Source organism: Carassius carassius, chromosome 29 (genome assembly GCF_963082965.1).
Source record: "Carassius carassius chromosome 29, fCarCar2.1, whole genome shotgun sequence".
Taxonomy (NCBI): domain Eukaryota; kingdom Metazoa; phylum Chordata; class Actinopteri; order Cypriniformes; family Cyprinidae; genus Carassius; species Carassius carassius.
This window is the reverse complement of record NC_081783.1, coordinates 9,056,853-9,076,735: the sequence shown is the minus strand read 5'-3', so window position 1 is coordinate 9,076,735 and position 19,883 is coordinate 9,056,853. Positions and strand designations below refer to the sequence as shown.

Here is a 19,883-nt window from a genome sequence, read left to right as displayed (position 1 = left end):
CTTGAAAGGCAGTTATATATATTTTTATATAGTTTTCGCATATATATATATATATACATTTCCCCCAAGGTCTTATAGCCAGCACAATACTGTACTGCAGAAAATGTTGACTACAAGCACCATAAACATTCTACAAATTAATTTAAATTAAGAAAAAAAAAATCACAGAAGTATATATTTTTTGACTAATTGCATTGTTAATGTTATTTTAAATAACTTTATCGATTAACTGACAAATCCAGCGTCACGTTATTGACCCATAAACATATGCTCACTCTCATTTCTCTCTCTCACACACACTCACTCACACACACATACGCACACACATAGGCTATATACTTGTGTGGCAGTGGAAATGTGAGAAATATAGTCTCTCACTCCAAGTGACTGTAGCGGCAGCACCAGCAGCAGCTTGTGAATGGTCCCCGCCTCTCCGGGGAGTTTCCTCCAAGGGGAACTTTTACTTTATGTGCAGCACCTGTTGTGTCGCCAGTCGGCCGTCTGCGCTCGCCAAACACTCGGAGCCTCCTCAAGACACAAATTTCCTTCAGAAAGTTGGACAAGCAACGCTGCAAAGTGCCATTTTACCCAGAGTCGACGCGTTACTCGAATGGACTATCTGTGTTTGCAAGGGCAAAATGTCCTCTTAAACTCTCGTTTTTAGGCGAACAGGTGTGCGCTCACTAAGTTAAGAGCAATTATTAACTTTGTGCAGATGCTCAACTGGAAACTTTCCGCACAGAAGTTTTCGCAGTAGAAACTCTGGCCGATCAGGATTATGTGGACTTTACTTTACGCGTGCCTGTGTCCAAAGTTGGATACGCGTCTCACGAACAATATTTCTGCATGGTGATAGAAACAACATATAAGTGCCTATAAGCACCGACAGCCACCATTTATCCAAATGATTCCTTTGCTTCTCTTGATTCTTATATCGTCTCTTCATCAGCATGGGTCGGAGGCGGAATCGAGTCACATCAGTAAGATTCACCACGCCAGCACGAAACAGCAGAATCGTAAGTTCAAAGAGTCACGATTTTCTTTTTCTTTTCTTGGCTTGTGTGGGACTTCTGATGATGCTTTACAACTAAATGCATTGAGTTTACCTGTGCAATGGCAAGCCTTTTTAACATTTATTCTTTAAAACATACAAAAAAAAAATCACTTCATGTGTATCTCTCATATTTATTATATAAGTTCCTACGATGTAAGTAGTAAAGCTGGAATATATACTAGCAAATATTGGGATTGTTGCAAGTACTAAAGATGAAGTAGTAAAACTAATCCAGTGTCAATTAGAATACATGTGAGTGATAAATTGTCTAACCCACGTGTCCCCATAGAAAAATTTCATTTGTTACCATAGATACTAATAGCAAAGGAAGAAATACTAAAATCTGATAAGATTTTAAGTAGTCTATTACCATTCAATTGACTACTTGACTGAATGCTAGTCTCTGTTGAAAAAACTAACAGCACTAGTATATAATACATAATTGGTGATATAACAAATATTCCATTGGTTATTGTTGTACATATGAATTTAAGGAATAGTAACTAATAGAATAAATCACAGAAACTGAATTAAAAAGAATAAATGTTTAAACAGCTTGCCATAAATGGCTACAATTTAAGAGGTTCACACAGCATTATGCTTAATAGAACTTGAAGTTACCTTTGGCTTTCATGTGCATGAAACGCACATCTCTATGTGTATTTCTCTTTTTAAGAGGAAAAAAATCTCTGGTTAACGGTGTCCCCTGGGGAGGGATTTCTCTCTGATCGCAGAAAGACTCCATTCATGCAGCGTGGGGTGCCCTGGGGCAAAGTAATTTTCTTTCCTCTGAATCCCACCAAAACTCACAGGTGAACATGAAAAATTTAAATCATAATGATTAAAAAAAAGCAAACGTTTGCATTTAATTTTATTCTGAAACTATAAGCTCAGTGTTGTAAAGCAGGCGTTGGTGGGGACATGCAAACTGTCACCCATTGCGCACCATTAACAAAATGTAAACTACTACTTGTGTTGACTTAGGCTAGGGAGGGCCCCTTACTGTGTCAGGGGTGAAGCAGAGTGGAAACATCTTGCTTCTCTGGGCCCACTATCAGAGCTTTCATTGTATTATCATTCTTTCTCTAAACTGTGGAACATGCAGAACATGTCTACTGGAAAGCAATGTTTATATGAAAAAAAAGAAAAAAAATATATACATTGGGGTTTTCTTTGGGAAACATATAAACATGAAATCCTTCTAGTTCCATGTGTATATATTTGAAAAGTAACTTCTGTATAACTTGGGACTGTAAAATCCTAACTTTTTTGTCTAATAAAGGCAGGCTTAATTGATTTGGTAGGTCTAATGCAGCACATACTGTATCTAGTCCTCTCAGGTCAGAGTTGTGAGCCAAGGAAGACCTTGATGATTGCTATTTGATAGAGGTTTTTGGCTGTAACGCCACCTTTATTCCCCAATGACTTAAGAATGGAGGTGAATTGGTAGTATGCTCTGCCAAGGGTCTCTGAACGGAGAGTTTTGTTCTCTGGCTCTCTTTAATTGCCATAACAGTAGATGCTCTGTCGCAGCCATCTCTGGTTGGTGTTGATTGAGGCAGTTCTTCACCGCTGATCTGAGGCTGGTTTTATTTCGCAGCTTCAGTGTGAAGTTAAGGTCAAGTTAAAAAGCTACTCAACCAACTTTCTCAGGTTAACCCCAGTAGAGAGTTTGCCAGCCCACAGTTCATGGAGCTGTTCAGTCGTCTCATAAATGCTTTAAAAAAAAAATTGTTCTTTTGGTTCAGTGGTTTTCATACAAATTCTTGATGTGAGGAGGATGTAGTTGATGAAAGATGTTAATGTGAAAGTTGATTAAACTGCAAATTAGTATTATATCAATGTTTTCCATAAACCATATGCAAAGACAGTACATTATAATGGTAAATAAGTGGATCGTTAAATAGAAATTACAAAAATTTGCTTTAGAAACCTATATAGATTGTAGGCTTATGTTATGTTTTTTTTGTTGTTTTTTTTATAGACGGAATGCTAAGTTAAAAAATGTATCAAGGCTCCTTCAATATGAACAACCCATTGCTCATTCTATGCTGCCTGATCTTGGTAAATGTGGTTTGTCAGGTCAGAGAACATGATTAAATATGTAAATTTTTTGTGTGTCATGTTTGAATGATCAGCTGTACGTAAAAATTAAGTTAACAGCCATATAGTTATTACCATACAAGTATGAGGAGCTTTGAGTAAGAGAACAGAACCTGAATGGTTGTCTGCTCCACTTAAAATTTATTTTCGTATTCTAACCTCTGAATGAGCTTATGCACAATTTCCGCCATTATTTTACACTTCAGTGTGAAATTATTAACATCTATCAGAGATCTTAAATTTATAGCAATGTTATTGAAATCAAATTTAGATTAATGTTATCAGCAATTACTAGGTGACATTCAAGAAGAGAGTCAGTCAGAACCCAGATGCTGAACTGGTGAGTAGTTGTTTATTCCTTGTTGCAACAGCGTCCTACCCTAATGGCAAAACTACAAATACTTGCACCATGGTTTGTTAACCATTCCCATCTTTAGCTGTATCCATATGCCAGTTCTATAGCAGTGGAATGGGTTCAGAAAGCAGCTGCAATTTTTCTAATGGTGCCAGATTATCCACCATTAATCTGCTGTAACCCCTTTGACATCTCAGACAGAGACGTGTGAGAGTCAGCCTCAATAATGACTGAATGCTTCGCGAGGCTCTGCATTACTGGATTACTCGGTTAGGAATGGGGTTAATGTGGTGCACCAGCTAACTGGGAAATGCAGTGCGCCTCACGTATCAGTTAAGTGGTGGGTGTGTAATGATTAAAGCATATTGCTTGAATGCTCACAAGCAACACTTCACTCTGCAGTTAGGAGTTTAAATCTAGTTATTAACATGTACATTTATCATGGCCTTTCATGCACATCATGCAGCCTAAAGGGATGGATAACCAAAAAATGAAATGCACACACATATGTGTATTTCATTTTTTTACTATCATTTTCTGAGTGAAAATAGTTTATACATTTTGGTAATGCTTTTTTGCAATGTCCTTGTTATGCATATGTAATTACTAATAGTAATAGCAATAAATTATGCATAATTACATGCAACAAACCCCAAAACAAACCCTCATTCTAACCCTAATTATATAGCAAGCACATTTAGTGAATTGGTATTACCAGATACTTAAATGTATAATCATACTGTAAAGTGTAACCGTTTTTTTTTTTCAGCATGGGTTTAGTTAACTATAATAACCCTTCCCCAATGTTATTCCAAACCTGTAAGACTTTATGTATGTTGTGTGGTGGTGGTAATAGAAAATGTGTTTTTTCTCTCTCTCTTTTTAAACATGAAATGAAAGGTATAGTGTTTTTTTGACTTGCATTGTATGAACATACACATTTAAATAGATTCTGTTGGACTTGTGGAAATTAATGAATTTGAAATTTGAAGCCACTTGCTCAATCCATTTCTCAAAAGAGAACAACATATTGTAGGTATTACCTTTGCTGTAAAGACTTCAGAAGAAAGTGGTTCCCAGAACTCTGAGACTATGTGGCAGCTGGCTGTGCTCTTGCTTGGCAAAGCTCTACATTACCAGCCTGTTGTATTATGTAGTTTCCATAGCATTTCAAGTTTATATTGCAATTGTGAATTGTGAATACGCTGTGGGTAGCGAATGGCAAACCTAAACCAAAAGGATTTTCAATACCCGGTAGTCCAATAAAACAGAAAACAAGCTTTCTAGTAACTCAAGCACAGGCACACACACACACACACACCTGAAACAAATGACTCCCTGTTAAAGTAAAAGTTTACCCCGGTCCTTTTGCACCAAGCTCTTCTGGCTGTAATACTGTAGGCATTAAAGTTAGTTGTCAATCGACAAGCAGTACCCTGCCAATTCCCGACTTTCAAAAGCTCAATGGGGGCTGTTTTTTTTTTTTTTTTTTTTTTTGAGAACTTTAAGACTAAAGGAGGAAAAAAGCATTGGGAAGTTGAAGATATTTTTATGCAATACTATGCAGTTTGTTTAAAGGGAAGTCTCTTTTGTAACCTTTCCGGGATAGAAGATTGCATGGTTGCGGTGTCCATGTTTTTGCTGTCACCACACTTTAAAGGCAGTGCAACTAATTTGGCAAGTCAATGCCTGTCTGATGTTTGTCGTGACGGACAGTGAGTGTACATTCCTAACCCAAACAGAGCTCCAATTTAAAGGGATCAGCAGCAGGGCCATGGAGTTCCTCTGTACAACTGGGTCATAGCCTTTGATTTGTTTTGCTTTTTTTTCCCTCCTGTAATTTCATGGCCTTTCTTCTGCTGTCCTGGCACCACCCGTGTCATCTACCTAATACCCGTAATCCTGTGAAAGATATGTCCTCTTGTTTCAGTTAAATATGAGGTCAAGAAATCCATAGCTTGTGCTCTGAAATGGTCATTGAAGATCATTTTAGGAGGACATCAGTAGTGGTGTCCATCATCTACACTGATGAGAAATGGGACGCTTATCCTCCATTGACCTTAGAACCAGGCCTAGCTTGACAGATGCTAAATTGCCGTGATCTAACAGATAATAGTAAATATTTATCTAATCACACAAATAGTAGAAGAGATTTAGCCCAATACTTATACTGCGAGACCCAAAAATAGGAATCAGACTTAAAAGATGTAATTGTGCTACATAGCTGCTTCCTCCTGTCTACTTACCTCTCATTTTTGATGATTTATGCAGTGATCAGAAATAACTATAGCCTCAAGCAATTCTAGTTGTAATGCTGAGCCCAGATTTGACTTTCTAAAGCAGTAAATCTCAAATTGCACTGACAACAAATGATATGAATATGAGTTTGGCTACAGTCAAATGTGTATAAACGCAAATAGGTTTTCTCTTTTTCATCTGAATCTAGTTGTTTTTCTTCAAAAAAAAAGTTTACACATTTACACAAAAAGTATATTAAATTTATGGTGCTCCGGCTCCGTTTTCCTGCATGTGTATGAAAGTGCACTAACATACAAAATATTGGGGCTAGTAACATTTTATTTTAATATAAAGTGACAGTAAAGACTTCTACATTAAAACGCTAAAACTCTTTCTTACTTTCTATTCATAAAATAATCCTAAAGAAATAAATAAAAATTCACAACTGTTTTCAACATTGATTTAAAAAAGAAAGAAATGTTTTTTGAGCAGCACCAGATTAGAAGGATTTCATGTGACATGCTTTTGCCATCACAGGGATAAATAAATTAAAATAGAAAATGGATATTTTAAACTGTATTACATGTAAATAAATTAAACCGTATTATAAAATTCTGTTTGTTTTTTTATTGTATTTTTCATCAAATAAATGCTTTTCTTTCTCATGGGAGGGGGGGGGGGGCGCTTGTCTGAAGTTTAAAATCATTGGTTACCCATAAGCCAAATCACATAACGTTTGGTTATGACGTTTGTTATTCGCCGGCTCAGCCGCCTCGAACTTCCACTGTAAACACAGGAATGCTGCGAAAACAATACCAGAGTGAACATGGCAGTTCACAATCACAATTATCACCTAGCCAGACTTTGGCCTCCCCAGTTTCTCGCTAACGATCGGTAACGGTTGATAAATGTAACTTTTCCCAAAACCTGTCGGGACTCCGGAGTAGGGCCACAACTTCAACTACATTCAAAATGTGAAACAAACACTCCTCTTGTTCGGGATTCAGTTGGCAAATGCTGGGAATATTCTCCACAACAGAGCGAATAGCATCCAGTGTCTCAGTGTCCATTTTCGATTTCCCTAACCTAAACTACAATCCTAAATTCGGTGCATAGCGTTTACGTCACAGCTCTCTGCCCACCGTCTGTTCGTTGATTGGCCGGCTGTTTTGGAGTCGTATGAAAACTGGGAGATAGTTCGCTATCTCAGACTGAGTACAGAAGCGAACTGAAATTGAGCGGAAGTACCAAGTCTGACATAGTCAGGCTAGAGAAAACCTTACCTAACCAAAACTTTTGAATAGTTGTCTGTGTAAAAACAACACTTAAAAGAAACAAGATCCAGCATGGACACTGACCATGACTATTGTTTATCTGCACTTCTCTAGACTGGAGGAGCTGAACATTGCAGCCTCAGATCCAGCTTAACTTGTATCATTAATGCCTGTCAATCACTCCCTGACATCAACACTTCCTCAAGCTTTTGCTCATCCCTCACTTTGACTCTTGGGCTCCCTTTCTTTATTCATCCTACCTGTCACCCACAGACAGTTTGAAGACCGATGTTTCTGCGCTTTTTAATAAACAGAGTCATGCACTCAGGCAACACTTAACAACATCTGCTAGAGACTTAATTCAGAGACTGTCACATGAACTAGTGCAGAAAAAAATCCTTTATCTTCTAATATTGTACAGTGTATATAGTGAAAGTGGTTTGTGGGCAATGCTGGTTAAGTTGGACTTGGTTGAGCCATTCCTACCAAAACTTGGCCTGCTGGTTATTTAATCCTGTCTGCTGAAACAAGCGGATGTCCTGTAACTGTTTGTGAGGCCTAGTGCTCTGCCGGAACAGATAATTCTACACTCTTAGCCATAAGCTGTCTGTGGATATTGCCTGTTTTCAGAGAAAACTGAATTCCAAAGGCCTTAGACTTTTGGCAGCAGGTAAATGTGATGACTTGACCTTGGTTCCTATCTCTTCAAGGCATGTCTACATACCTTGGCAGATGTCAGCACTCGCTGTCAGAGAGGTATTTTGGACCTGCCCCCCTCCTTTTTAATCCTCACTTATCTTGCTTGGTATCTATCAACCCATGTAGATATGTGTGTTTAAGTAGATAGTGTATTATAAAATAAAATAAATATATATAAAATTTGCAAAACATTTATAAATCAATTAAAAAATAATAAAACCAAATACAATAAAAAAAGTAGATAAGCAGATATAAATGTAAGCTTATATATAATAAATGAATCGTTAGAATTGTATACCATGAGTGCCTACTGTATTAAGTACCACTGTAAAAAATCACCATGAATTTAATCGTTAAAGACTGTAAAAAATGCTACATTGCAAACCTGTTAACCCTCTCAGGCTCAAATTAAGTTTTAGTAACTTAGTAACTTTAGTAAACTTTAGTAAAGTTTTTAGTATTCCAGATACATAAAATATGTATCTGGAGTAATAAGGTTTTTAGTTTTTAACTGTTGCAAATCAGCAACGCCTGCCTTGAGAGGGTTAAAAGGTTAACGGTAAATTTCCCTACTATATATGGTGAAAAACTGTATTGGATATTACATGTAATTTTACAGTAGTATACCATTTTAGAAAGGTTTTTTTGGGACTATTAATGGGGAGAAGTGAAAAAATGCTGCTCAGTGCTCCTGTAGTCTACCACTGAAAACATAGAGCGCCCTCTCGCGGCAGTAGACTGTAATGTTCCCTTTCGAAAGGGAACTCTACACTACGTCAGAATGACGCTTTGGGGGGAACGCCTCAGGCGTGACAGGTGTCTGAAATCACTATCAAATCACGGCAATCATAATGACCGGCGACAGCCCGTGAATCATTAACGTGAATGATTAACGTGCGACCTGCAAGTATAAAAGGGAGCCTTGCAAACATGACAAACATCTTTTCGTCTTCAGGGACTGTCTGTTTGATATCGCTGGAAAAGTCGGCAAAGAAAATGAAACGCACGGAGAAGGCTGAAAGATTCGGGAAGTGTGCGGATCCGTGCCCAAGGTATTTGACGCCGGGTGATTCACACGAACTGTGCGTTCTCTGTCTGGGCAAAGAGCATGCACAGGCGGCTCTTGAGGGAGCTGTCTGTGCAAACTGTGAGCGTTTTGCTTTGAAAACGCTCTGCTCTCGTCTAGCCTTCTTCTCGAGTGAGGAGGGCTCACCATCTGTACCTCGTGGCTCAGGTCCCGCTCGCGCTAAGGCAGAGCGGCGACTCGCGTCATGGGGTTCCCAGAGGGATCTCGCCGATCGTCTTGAGAGGGGTGTTAACCTCTCAGATGATTCGGCGGATGACGAGGGTGAGTTGCAGGTGGATGACGAAGAGGATTTTTCTCCTACTGTTCCTGCAACAGATGCTCTTCAGGACGGGCAGGTGATGGATGAGGAGGAGGTCATTCAGGTGGACCCTGAACCCTCTCAGCCACCCTGCCCCGTGTATGCTGAGCTGCTGGATGTAATGGAACGCGCCACGGACAGGTTGCAACTGCCATGGCGGCGCGTTAGGGGAGAAGTTGTTCGTGGCAGGCTGGACGATCGATTTCTCCCCGGCCATAGACCACCAGCTCAGGCGAGCCTTCCATTTCTTCCTGATCTCCATACTGAGATCGAGAGGGCATGGAAGAACCCATACTCTGCTCGGATCCACCGACATCAGCGGGCTAGTTTCGCTGATGTTGAGGGGATCGGCGAGTATGGGTATGTGTCGATGCCGCCCATTGACGAGACGTTTGCGAACCATCTCGTGTCTGGGCGGGCGTCGACACTGAGTGCTCCAGCCCTGCCATCCAAACCGCTCAAGACCACAGCGCGTTTGAATGGCAGAGCATACACGGCAGCGGGTCAGGCCGGTGCTGCCCTGCACACTATGGCGGTGTTGCAGGCGTACCAGGCCGACCTGCTGGGGGATCTCGACCAGGGGGCAGGGCTGTCCCCTGAGGCGGTGGCTGAGCTGCGCCGCACCACAGATCTTGCTCTCCGGGCCACTAAACAGACTGCCGCTTCGATCGGTCGATCGATGGCGGCAATGGTGGCCACGGAGAGGCATCTGTGGTTGAACCTGGCTGGCATCGGGGAGAAAGAGAAGGCCTTTCTCCTTGATGCACCGGTTTCGCCCTCTGAACTTTTTGGCACCTCCGTGGAGGCGGTGGTTGGAAAGTTCAGGGAGGCGAAGGCGCGCTCAGCGGCGTTTAAGACCTGTATACCGCTGAGATCCGGATCCGAGCCCAGACAGGCGGGAGAGCCTGGCCCTTCACGACCTGAGGGCCGTAGACAGGGCCAGAGAGCTAGTGTCGCCTCTCGTGCACCCCCTCCATGTAGGAGCAGGTCACAGAGGAGGCGTGACTCCCGCAGGAAAAAGAAGGATCTGAGGGAGGTGATCCAGTACAAACGATCACAGCGTTAGTGATGGATCATCTCCTGGAGGGCTGTTACTATCCTAGCCCTCTCCTCTTTTTCCCGACTCCCCAGGCGTTTCTTACACCAGGCCTGGGGCTGGGTCTAGGATGAGAACAAGGTTCTGATGGCCCGCCTCGGCTTGGTTGGTGAGAGCGCCTCTTTCAGGCATGTAAAGTGATGGCCCCCAGGTTCATAGAGAACTCTCTGGCGAGTCTTCACTCTGCACGCCGCAGGTGAACTGGTTGGTTTTTAATATAATTTCTGTGTGTATACTAACACTGATTTGTATTTCTCTACAGACCTTGTTCCCTGTATAGACCTAGGGAGTCATTCTTAGAGGAGCAATGAGGTAAGGTATTGGAACTTCAGGGCCCTGAAGCCCCCCCCAGCTTGTGGCTAGAACGATTTAGGGAGAAGCTCAAAAAAAAAAAGATTTGACTCCCGTGTGAGTAGGTGATGGCCTTCCTGTCATGACATTTTTATGCGTGGTGGGCCACCACTCATTTCTATGTTAGCCTCAGGGCTTTAAGCCGCCTAGGGGTAGAGTAGTTGGTCTTCCTAAAAAAAAAAAAAACTTTTTTACTTTAGGTTTAGACTGACGCTGGCGCTTCAGATAGATCTTATGTCCTACCTTTCGGTTTGTGACATTGGTATCCTGAGTACTTCGCTCCCCTGGCAGTAGGTTGAGTGTTTCACAGCCTCTCAATCAAGTAGGCTGTGGCTCCTCCGAGCCCTCAGGTAGATCTATGCTTGTAGGTCGGCCCTAACCCGGGCCGCCTCTGTAGCTGGCCTAGGCTATGTTTGGGATGTTGGAGGCGTTTTGCTAAGTATAGCTGCCGCATTTTATTATGTGTAGGCTTCCTCCCCGAGATTTCAGCCTCCTCCCTTAAATGGGAGTTGTTGGCCAAAGCCCGCCCCTTTCACTGCATTCAGGGGTGATAGAGTAATGCAGGGTGGTAGTTGAGGTATGATCCTTCAGGCGGGTCAGGCTGTCTTTCGCTCTGCGATGTGATAGTTTGCCAGACCCTGCCGAACAGAGCTACTTGTTTTTAGGCCTCTAGAGCTGGCTCCACTCAGCCCGTTGAGCTGAACCGCTCGGACGATGGGTGAAAGTTGGTTGGCTTGCAAGCAAGCTCCGCTCCCCCAGGCTGGGCACAGGACAAATCCCTGTCACCCTTTGGAGCCACTTGCAGGCCCGCTCCCTGTCTAACATTTCAGGGGCATATGGTGTTACTCCCCCGCTAACGCAGGGTAGTTTTGAGTAATCCATTCTCAGCTCTGTATTATCTACCTCACACCATGATGGCTCCGGTTGAGCAGGGAGTTCTAACTACATTTCTTTCCGGTATTTGAACTCCGCTCCCTTGAAGCCAGAGCATTGCCATGAGCTGATGCCCTTGCATTTAGTAGGTAGGCCCTTAAAATGGGGCCTCCACTAGGCAGAGTGGCGTATGTTGTACTCCCCTGCTATGAGGGTATTGCTTTTTGCTGAGTACACTGCCTTTGGCAATGTGATTAGGTACCAGGATGCTGTAAGCGCTGTAGTAACAGTTTTTCTGCCTTGAAGGCTGCACAGTTAGGTAGTAGGCCCCAGCAGGCCTCCTTGACTGGGTAACCCCTAAGATAGGGCTCCTAGGCCAGCTCACCTTTGGTGGTTGGCCCTGGTAGTTTGGGCAGAAGACTCACTACCGAGTAGTAGGTCTTAACAGGCCTCCTCGGAGGTGGGTCACAACATTGTGGAGCATACACTAGGTCAAAACTTTAGGAAAGTTTTTTATTAGTATGGTTCCAGCAGTGTTCATTAAAGTAGCAGAAAGACTCGCTATCAGCTAGTAGGCTCGACCGGGCCTCCCTGTTAGGCGAGTCCCCAGCAGCAGTACACATCCAGCTGATTAGACCGTTTCAGGAAGTAGGCCTCTTCAGGCCTCCCTGAAGATGGGCTCCCACATTTTTTGTGGAGATCAGGTAGTAGGCTTTACTAGGCCTCCCTGAGGGCTGAATCCCTCATACTGTGGTACTAAGTGGCCCTGAGGTTGAACTATCAGGTAGTAGGCCTCATAAGGCCTCCCTGAAGGCAAAGCCCCATAGACAGTCAACTGGACTGCCAGTCTGGCCCACTGTCAGCTGTGGTTTTCAGGTAGTAGGCCTCTCCAGGCCTCCCTGAAAGTAAGCTCCTTCATGTCATGGTTCTCTGGTAGTAGGCCTCACCAGGCCTCCCTGGAGTTGAGTTCCAACATACTTTGAGTTTCCACTTAATGTGGGTTTTCTGGTAATGGGTAGTAGGCCTCTCTAGGCCTCTCTGTAAGCGAACTCCTATGTACTGTGGTAGGCTTCACTAGGCCTCCCTTAAGTTGAGCTCCCAGGTTTTGTGGTTGTCATGTAGTAGGCCTCTCCAGGCCTCTCTGTAAGTGAACTCCCATGCGCTGTGGTTATCAGGTAGTAGGCCTCACTAGGCCTCCCTGAAGTTGAGCTCCCACATACTGTGGTTATCATGTAGTAGGCCTCTCCAGGCCTCCTTGGAAGGTTAGCTCCCACTTACTGTGTGTTCCACTGAGCATGGTTTTTCAGGTAGTAGGCCTCTCCAGGCCTCTCTGAAAGTGAGCTCTCACGTTTTATGGTTATCAGATAGTAGGCTGCACCAGGCCTCTCTGATGGTGAGCTCCCACATACTGTGGTTGTCAGGTAGTAGGCCTCTCCAGGTCTCCCTGAGTAGTTTCACAGTGGTGCTGGGTTTTGTAAGCTAGTGGCCGCTTACTTTCAGTTTAGCAGACCTTATCAGGCAGCTACCAAAGGTGAGCTTGCGCCCTGGCTCGACTCAAGTTTTTATTCTCTGCTACGGGTTCCCTCCTGGAACCTCTTTATCTTGCTACAGCCTGGTTGCCTACCAGGTAGATCTAATGCTCCCCTCACTGAGGGTCAGTATGAGTATGTGGTCTCCTGAGTCTGATCAGTCGGTCGTAGGCCTCTCATGAGGCCTCCCAGTTAGATCAGTCCTTAGGCCCTCACAGGCCTCCTTAGTGTTTTGAAACACAAACACTGGGTTGATCCGTGGATCGAGTAGAGAAACTCCCCTCGCTGGCAAGGGTTGTAATGCACTATGCTGAGTCATACTCTCCAGGATATCCCGTCTCTGAGATCCGGTCCGAGTGGTTCACTGCCTGCTTCGCAGTCCCTCGGGTTGGATGCCTTCCTAAAGGCAAGTGTCCAGAGGCTTTGTCTTCGGACAGACAGGAAGTGGCCAGACTATAGTGTCTTGTATGGTGACACCAGGTCAGGCCTGCCTGGTGGCATTTCAGGTGGCACGTTCCCCTGAATAGTGACTGGCTGGGGTTCCCTCAGGTTCCCTAGCCACATTCCCTAGAAGGGACCCCTTCTAAGAAGTTGAAGTGTGGTCCTAGGCCCTTGAGCAGGCCCAGGTAGACCTTTCACTAAAACTATGTTTATGGAGGTTTTTCTGTGGTATCATATAGCTTGGGCTATGACCGTAGGGAGTGCTGTCACTGACAGCCCAGTGTGACCTGAGGGTGAGTGGTTCTAGCGTTTCATTTGAATTTGCTAGTTCTGTCAGTTGTCACTGCCGCTTGGCAGGCACTCCCCTTAGCATGGTGGCGTTGGTATATCGTTCCCCAAAGCGTCATTCTGACGTAGTGTAGAGTTCCCTTTCGAAAGGGAACGTCTCAGGTTACGACTGTAACCTATGTTCCCTGAGAACAGGGAACGAGACACTACGTCTTCCTGCCATGCCTCGGGGCCTGCCTGCAACAGTCCCTTCAGACGATAGGATGTTTGTCATGTTTGCAAGGCTCCCTTTTATACTTGCAGGTCGCACGTTAATCATTCACGTTAATGATTCACGGGCTGTCGCCGGTCATTATGATTGCCGTGATTTGATAGTGATTTCAGACACCTGTCACGCCTGAGGCGTTCCCCCCAAAGCGTCATTCTGACGTAGTGTCTCGTTCCCTGTTCTCAAGGAACATAGGTTACAGTCGTAACCTGAGACGTTTTCTCTTGGCTCTTGGTTCTAAATAAATGCAACTTATAGTCCAGTGCGACTTATATATGTTTTTTTTCCTCGTCATGGCGTATTTTTGGACTGATGCGACTTATACTCAGGTGCGACTTATAGTCCGAAAAATACGGTAATTATTACTGAAGTGGCAAGTCCATAGTCTTTTGTAGAGTTTTACCAATATTCAGTCATGTTAGCTTGGCTAACTAGCCTGTTTGAGACATGAGTCTGAAATTGACTCATTACATCATGTTTATGACTTGGGAAGTAGATCACTGGATGATCACCAGCCCACACACCAAGACACACTCTATTAGCCAAACAACATGCCATTATGACTGGCGTGTTTGTGTCGTGGCTTTGAATTGAGGAAATATTTTGCTGTCAACACCACACCACTGTGGTGACATGACCTCAGTCAGCATTTCTCAGAAGGTCTCTGCTGACCCTCAGCTACTGTTTTTACACGAGAGGTTGAGAATGCTCAGTCCTCCACTTTGAATGGTGTGAAAAATATCCCGTGGCCACTGAGGATTCACTGAGGCCAAACTATAAATTTTCATTTCCATGTTTAGAGAAATGGCATGACTGACAGAAACATTTGGATTATGCAAGGCTATCAGAGATGTCACCTGGTGGGTAGTGTATGTTGTCCAATATTTTGCACAGTTGTGCAGGCGACCAAAGTTCAAGTCTACAGTAGTTTTCGATACCACCCACCCCACCCATCTTCTTTCTATTATTTATGTTTCCTCTATAAGTCTCTGTCCAACTTGGTGTCATGAGAGATCGTAAGAATTCATACAAGATTGTAAGAATTCGTAAACCTCGTCATAAAGCCTTACCTTAAACAGACCCCTATACCTAATGGTTTTAATAATAAAAAAAAAATTGAATGTTTTCATTGCATTTCATTGCATTGGATTTGTTTTTTGTTTTTTTAAATGCACAAACACTAACACTTTCCATGATTAACTGAATAATGATTAAAGTTTTAACTGATCATTTCTTATGTAATATTTTTGGTAACTTTTCCAGGTCAAGAAATCACACTTAAAAATAGGTTACTTCACATTTAAAAGTTTTCAAAAACAAAACAAAAACTTGGTAAATGGATTTTTTTTTTTCTTCTTCTTTTTAGTTTTCAGTCTTGTTTTAATGCTTGTCTTGTTTTAAATCATTTAAAGTTTCTTTTAAGTTTGCTGAAGCCCCCTAGTAGGCCCTGTCCTTTTCCCAAAGCAGCCAAGACCATCACAGTTATTTTCTCTTTCACTGTGGAAAATATTCACCTGAATAACTCCTTTTGTCTACCACGGACAAGAAAAATGTTGAATAATATGAAGTAAAGTGAATGGCAAAACCTTTTCATTTTTGGCCAGCTATGCCTTTTAAAGTTTTTTTGTTTTGTTTTATTTTTGTTTAGTTTTTTTTAAACATCGTCTGATTAATACAGTGTATTTGGTTAGTAATTGCTCATGCAGAACTCTGATTTCTCTGAAACTGTAATCAGATGTGTTAGAATGTGGCTTCCAACAGCTTCATCGTTATTCTGTCCGCGGTACGATGCTGACTGGTGAAATATGGTAGATATGTTATTTGAAATCAAGGGGAAAAAAAGTAGCAGCACACCTGTCGCGGTACTCGCTGGCTGAGCACCAGTGTCCCCATGCCAGAACAGATTGCTTTATGTTTACTTGCACATGCTGAGATTTGATATACGACAGTGTGCCAGTCGCACACCCTAGTGTGTGTAACTCAATCGCACATAGTATTTGGAGAATGTCTGGCTTTTTGCCGGTGCACAAATAGGTTCTCCGGACACACTCTTACACAGATGCTGGTGTCAGGCGTGGCACGTTGGTTCTCCCTGGAGACTCGAGATCTATTTCCCAGCCTACAGACTGAGCAGCAGCAGCCTGGTTGTCAGCTAAGATGGACTCCAGTTGTGATTTATAGCTGTGTGAATGCAAGGCCAGATTCAGGAAGATTCTCTTGGACTGCCACTGAATCTTTTATCGTATCGGCTTTATAGTGCCGTAAGTCTTATTCCTTCACGCATGCAGGAGTCTACGCTGACTTTTTAGTGGTTTTGAATGACTCTGAACTTTCTCTGCTTGCTGTCTTTGATAGTGCTACATAATCAGTCCCACCGGATGAAGGATGCTGATTATGCATTTAGAAGCCCATTAATTTAGTGTTCAATCCCTATTGGGCTGTTAAATTCCCATTGGCTTGTGACACAGTATTACCGCAGCACTGATAAGTAAAATGCATGCTGATACTAACAAAAAAATTAATAAATTATTCCATGAGTTTATCCACTGAATCAAACACTAAGGGTTATTCGATGTGTATTTATAATAGACTATACTTTTTATATTTTCCTTCTGTTATAACAGACTATGCTTTTTATTTTTTACCTCCTATCTCTGTATCTTGGTGTGTGCATATATTTCATGGCTAATGGGGAGGTGGGTGATCAAAATGGTGTCAGAATGACTGAGGTGAAAAAAGGTGGGATACATCAAGTTTAAAGCACCAAAGGTGAAATTGTCTCACCCGCCTTGCATCGGACATCTGTTCAGAAGCCTCTCATTAACTCCTTGGAATGACAGCACTAATTCAAGCCGGAAGCCCCACTGGCTAATGAGATGCCAGGCACAGCTCTCATTCATCTCTGTGCCACGCTGAGTGCGTGTGCATGTTTTACATTACATCAGTCACCAATTCTAGGGACCATATCTGTTCCCACACATGTGGCAGGTATGGAATTTAACTGTTAAAGTGACTTCTTTCAGATAATTTGGCAAAGTTGTGTGAATCCATTCTCCTGCAATGCATCTGTGCTCACCTGATAACTAAAACACCTGGTTTATGTGTCCATACTTGCAGAAACCAGGTGCAGCTTTGTGCTGAAATCTTCTATAAGGTATTTTTTTATATATTTCATCATGGATGATTTGGTGTGATTTTATGTTTCGATCCAGACATGCAGGTTGCTTTTGAGAAATAAGGGCATTATGAAGAAGAAAAAAACTTTTACACAGTTATTTAAAAAGTGCACATCATCTGCCTTCAATTCATGGCCCTTTTTACTTGATTGAGATGGATAACCACCATCAAGATGGGATTAAATGGAGATTTAGAGCAATCATTGGATGATCTGGATTGCTGCTTTGTAATGCAAACGATTAAAACACACCTGGGCTTGTATGTATAGAATGAAGATTTGAATAAAAGCCAATTTCTTGGCAAAAATACATAGTTTTATATAAAGAAGCTAAAAGTAACTTTTGCAAAGGTCTGAGTTTGATTTTAGCAATTATTGACTAAAGTGACACTTAAGTGTTGTGAGGTATTTATCAGTGAGTAATGCATCAGACCAGTCATTCTTGATTTAATAGTAACCATTATATGCCAAAACATAGGGCTGGGTGATATGGCCTAAAAAATTATTTTTTTTTTCAAAAAAGATACGATTTATGATTTAAATAGATTATTTTGCCCCCCACCCCCTACTTAAAATCAATATTCAAATGACAAAGAAATTGTTAAAAACAATTTTTAATATCGTTCTTTATCATTTACTAGTCAAATTTATAACTGAGACGAGATGATAAAAAAAAAAAAAAAAGCAGTTACGTTATTACCCTAATGCTGGAAAGACCTTTATTTTATTTTATTTTATTTCTTGTTTTTTAATACTAGCCCATCATGCATCTAACCATCCACTCGGCATTAAGTGCTGTTAAGATTAAAACTTGCAACTCCGCAGTGAGTGTCATGAACGTAGGACAGAGCAAGTGTAAATATATTTTCTAGTCTATATTTCCATCTCGTTATGCTGCTGGTATAGGTTATTTTTAAGTTTTTTGTCTTATAGAAATTATTTGTAAATAGAGCAGATGCGCCGCTCGTGTCCGGTGTAGACCTGGCGTGAGTTTATTAATGGGTTATGTTATAGCCCTGGTTGTTTTTATTAAATATCTGTATTGACTGCATGATCATATCATCATATTATTTACTGCCATGCGAGCCACAACAGTAAAGCTTTGGCAAGCCGTCCAACGAGCATTGCTGCAGGTTGATTTTTGGTGGATATGCTGTGCTTGTGCTGCCGCGGTCGTCTTCATTTTGTAGGTTGAAACATCTCTCTCATTTAGCAGTAGAGTATGTGAGTGGAGTGGCAACAATTTCCCCTCCGCACTCAGAGCATAATCACTCCGCTCCACGCTCACTGATACCAGAAATACCGCTCCGCCTTCACTCCGTGACTAAAGTATTTCAGTATGTTTGAAATGTTACGTTCATAATGTAGTCTCTAAAAATAATAAATAAATAAATAAAATAACAGGAGAGTTTCAAAGTGGCTTAGGCTATTGTGTAAACTTTTTTTTCCCTACCAAATGCCAAACTAATAACATTTGTCAGCATTAAATGTATAATTGCTGCTTTCTGTTGTGCAAATTCTGTTTGTGATGGAAAATAACAGTACATTTTCAGCCGTTATTTTATCTGCAGATCGATGCATTTCTTACAGATTTCAAAATCATTCAAAATCAGATACTGATGATGAAGTAGCACTGTAAGATTACATTTGTTTGAATGCATTATTGCGAAAGCGAATGTGTATGAATGTGCTGTATCTGTTTAAATCATGCTTTAACCCGAAAATATTCGGAAAATGGAACAGACAAACTCCTTGAGAACTAGCCTATAACTTCCCGCTCGGCTGTTGCTGTCATTATTATCATCTGATCTGAGAGATCCATCTGTATCAAGCTATAGCTAAATATGTTTAACATGTGAATTCTTGCTGAATATGCAGTTATATTACGGGCCGTTGGCATGAATTGTACTTGTGATGGAGCGCTCTTGGAGTGAGTGAAAACCACAATGCTCCAACTTAAAAAAATAAATAAATCCACTCCTCGCTCAAGTCAAAATCAAACCACTCCGCTCACATACTCTGCTCAGCAGCATGTCTCTACAGCAAACGTGTTTGGAGGGTTGAGCCCATTCGGAACTACGGGAGCCCTGAGTGGAGCATCGGTGGATGTTAAAAAGAAAACAGATTTACATTCAAACAAACCGATGTAAACTACACATTCGATTTAATCAATTAAATCAATTTATCGCCCAGCCCTACCAAAACATTTAAAGCAACACATGTTCTGCTCTTCTCTGTAGGGTTTTCCAGAAGAGTTTGTGTGGAGGAACTGCAGGCAGTTAATGAGTTGATGACAAGTTACATATTAATTTAATTTCTAAAAACTTTCTAGTTTGATATTTTAGAATCATATAAATGCAACAAAACGGATCTATAAAAAGTCAAGTCACCTTTATTTATATAGGGCTTTAAACAAAATACATTGTGTCAAAGCAACTGAACAACATTCATTAGGAAAAAAGTGTGTCAATAATGCAAAATGACAGTTAAAGGCAGTTCATCATTGAATTCAGTTATGTCATATCTGTTCAATTTAAATAGTGTCTGTGCAATGATATATAAGTCAATGATATCGCTGTAGATGAAGTTATCGCAACTAAGCAAGCCAGAGGCGACAGCGGCAAGGAACCAAAACTCCATCGGTGACAGAATGGAGAAAAAAACCTTGGGAGAAACCAGGCTCAGTTGGGGGGCCAGTTCTCCTCTGACCAGACGAAACCAGCAGTTCAATTCCAGGCCGCAGCGAAGTCAGAT

The 19,883-nt window shown here is 41.8% G+C and overlaps 1 protein-coding gene across 2 annotated transcripts in view; it reads left to right on the top strand.

The window, feature by feature from the left end:
- The first annotated feature begins 383 nt into the window (after window positions 1-383).
- Window positions 384-19,883, top strand: part of pdgfc (platelet derived growth factor c) — a 54,813-nt gene continuing 35,313 nt past the window's right edge. The window contains exons 1-2 of one of the 2 annotated variants that reach the window (XM_059515792.1): window positions 384-849; window positions 950-1,016. In XM_059515792.1, the coding sequence (XP_059371775.1) occupies window positions 847-849; window positions 950-1,016 (70 nt within the window). In that variant the 5' untranslated portion in view covers window positions 384-846. Of the gene's footprint in view, window positions 1,017-19,883 lie in introns of both variants that reach the window. The other variant, XM_059515791.1, reaches the window with a different exon arrangement.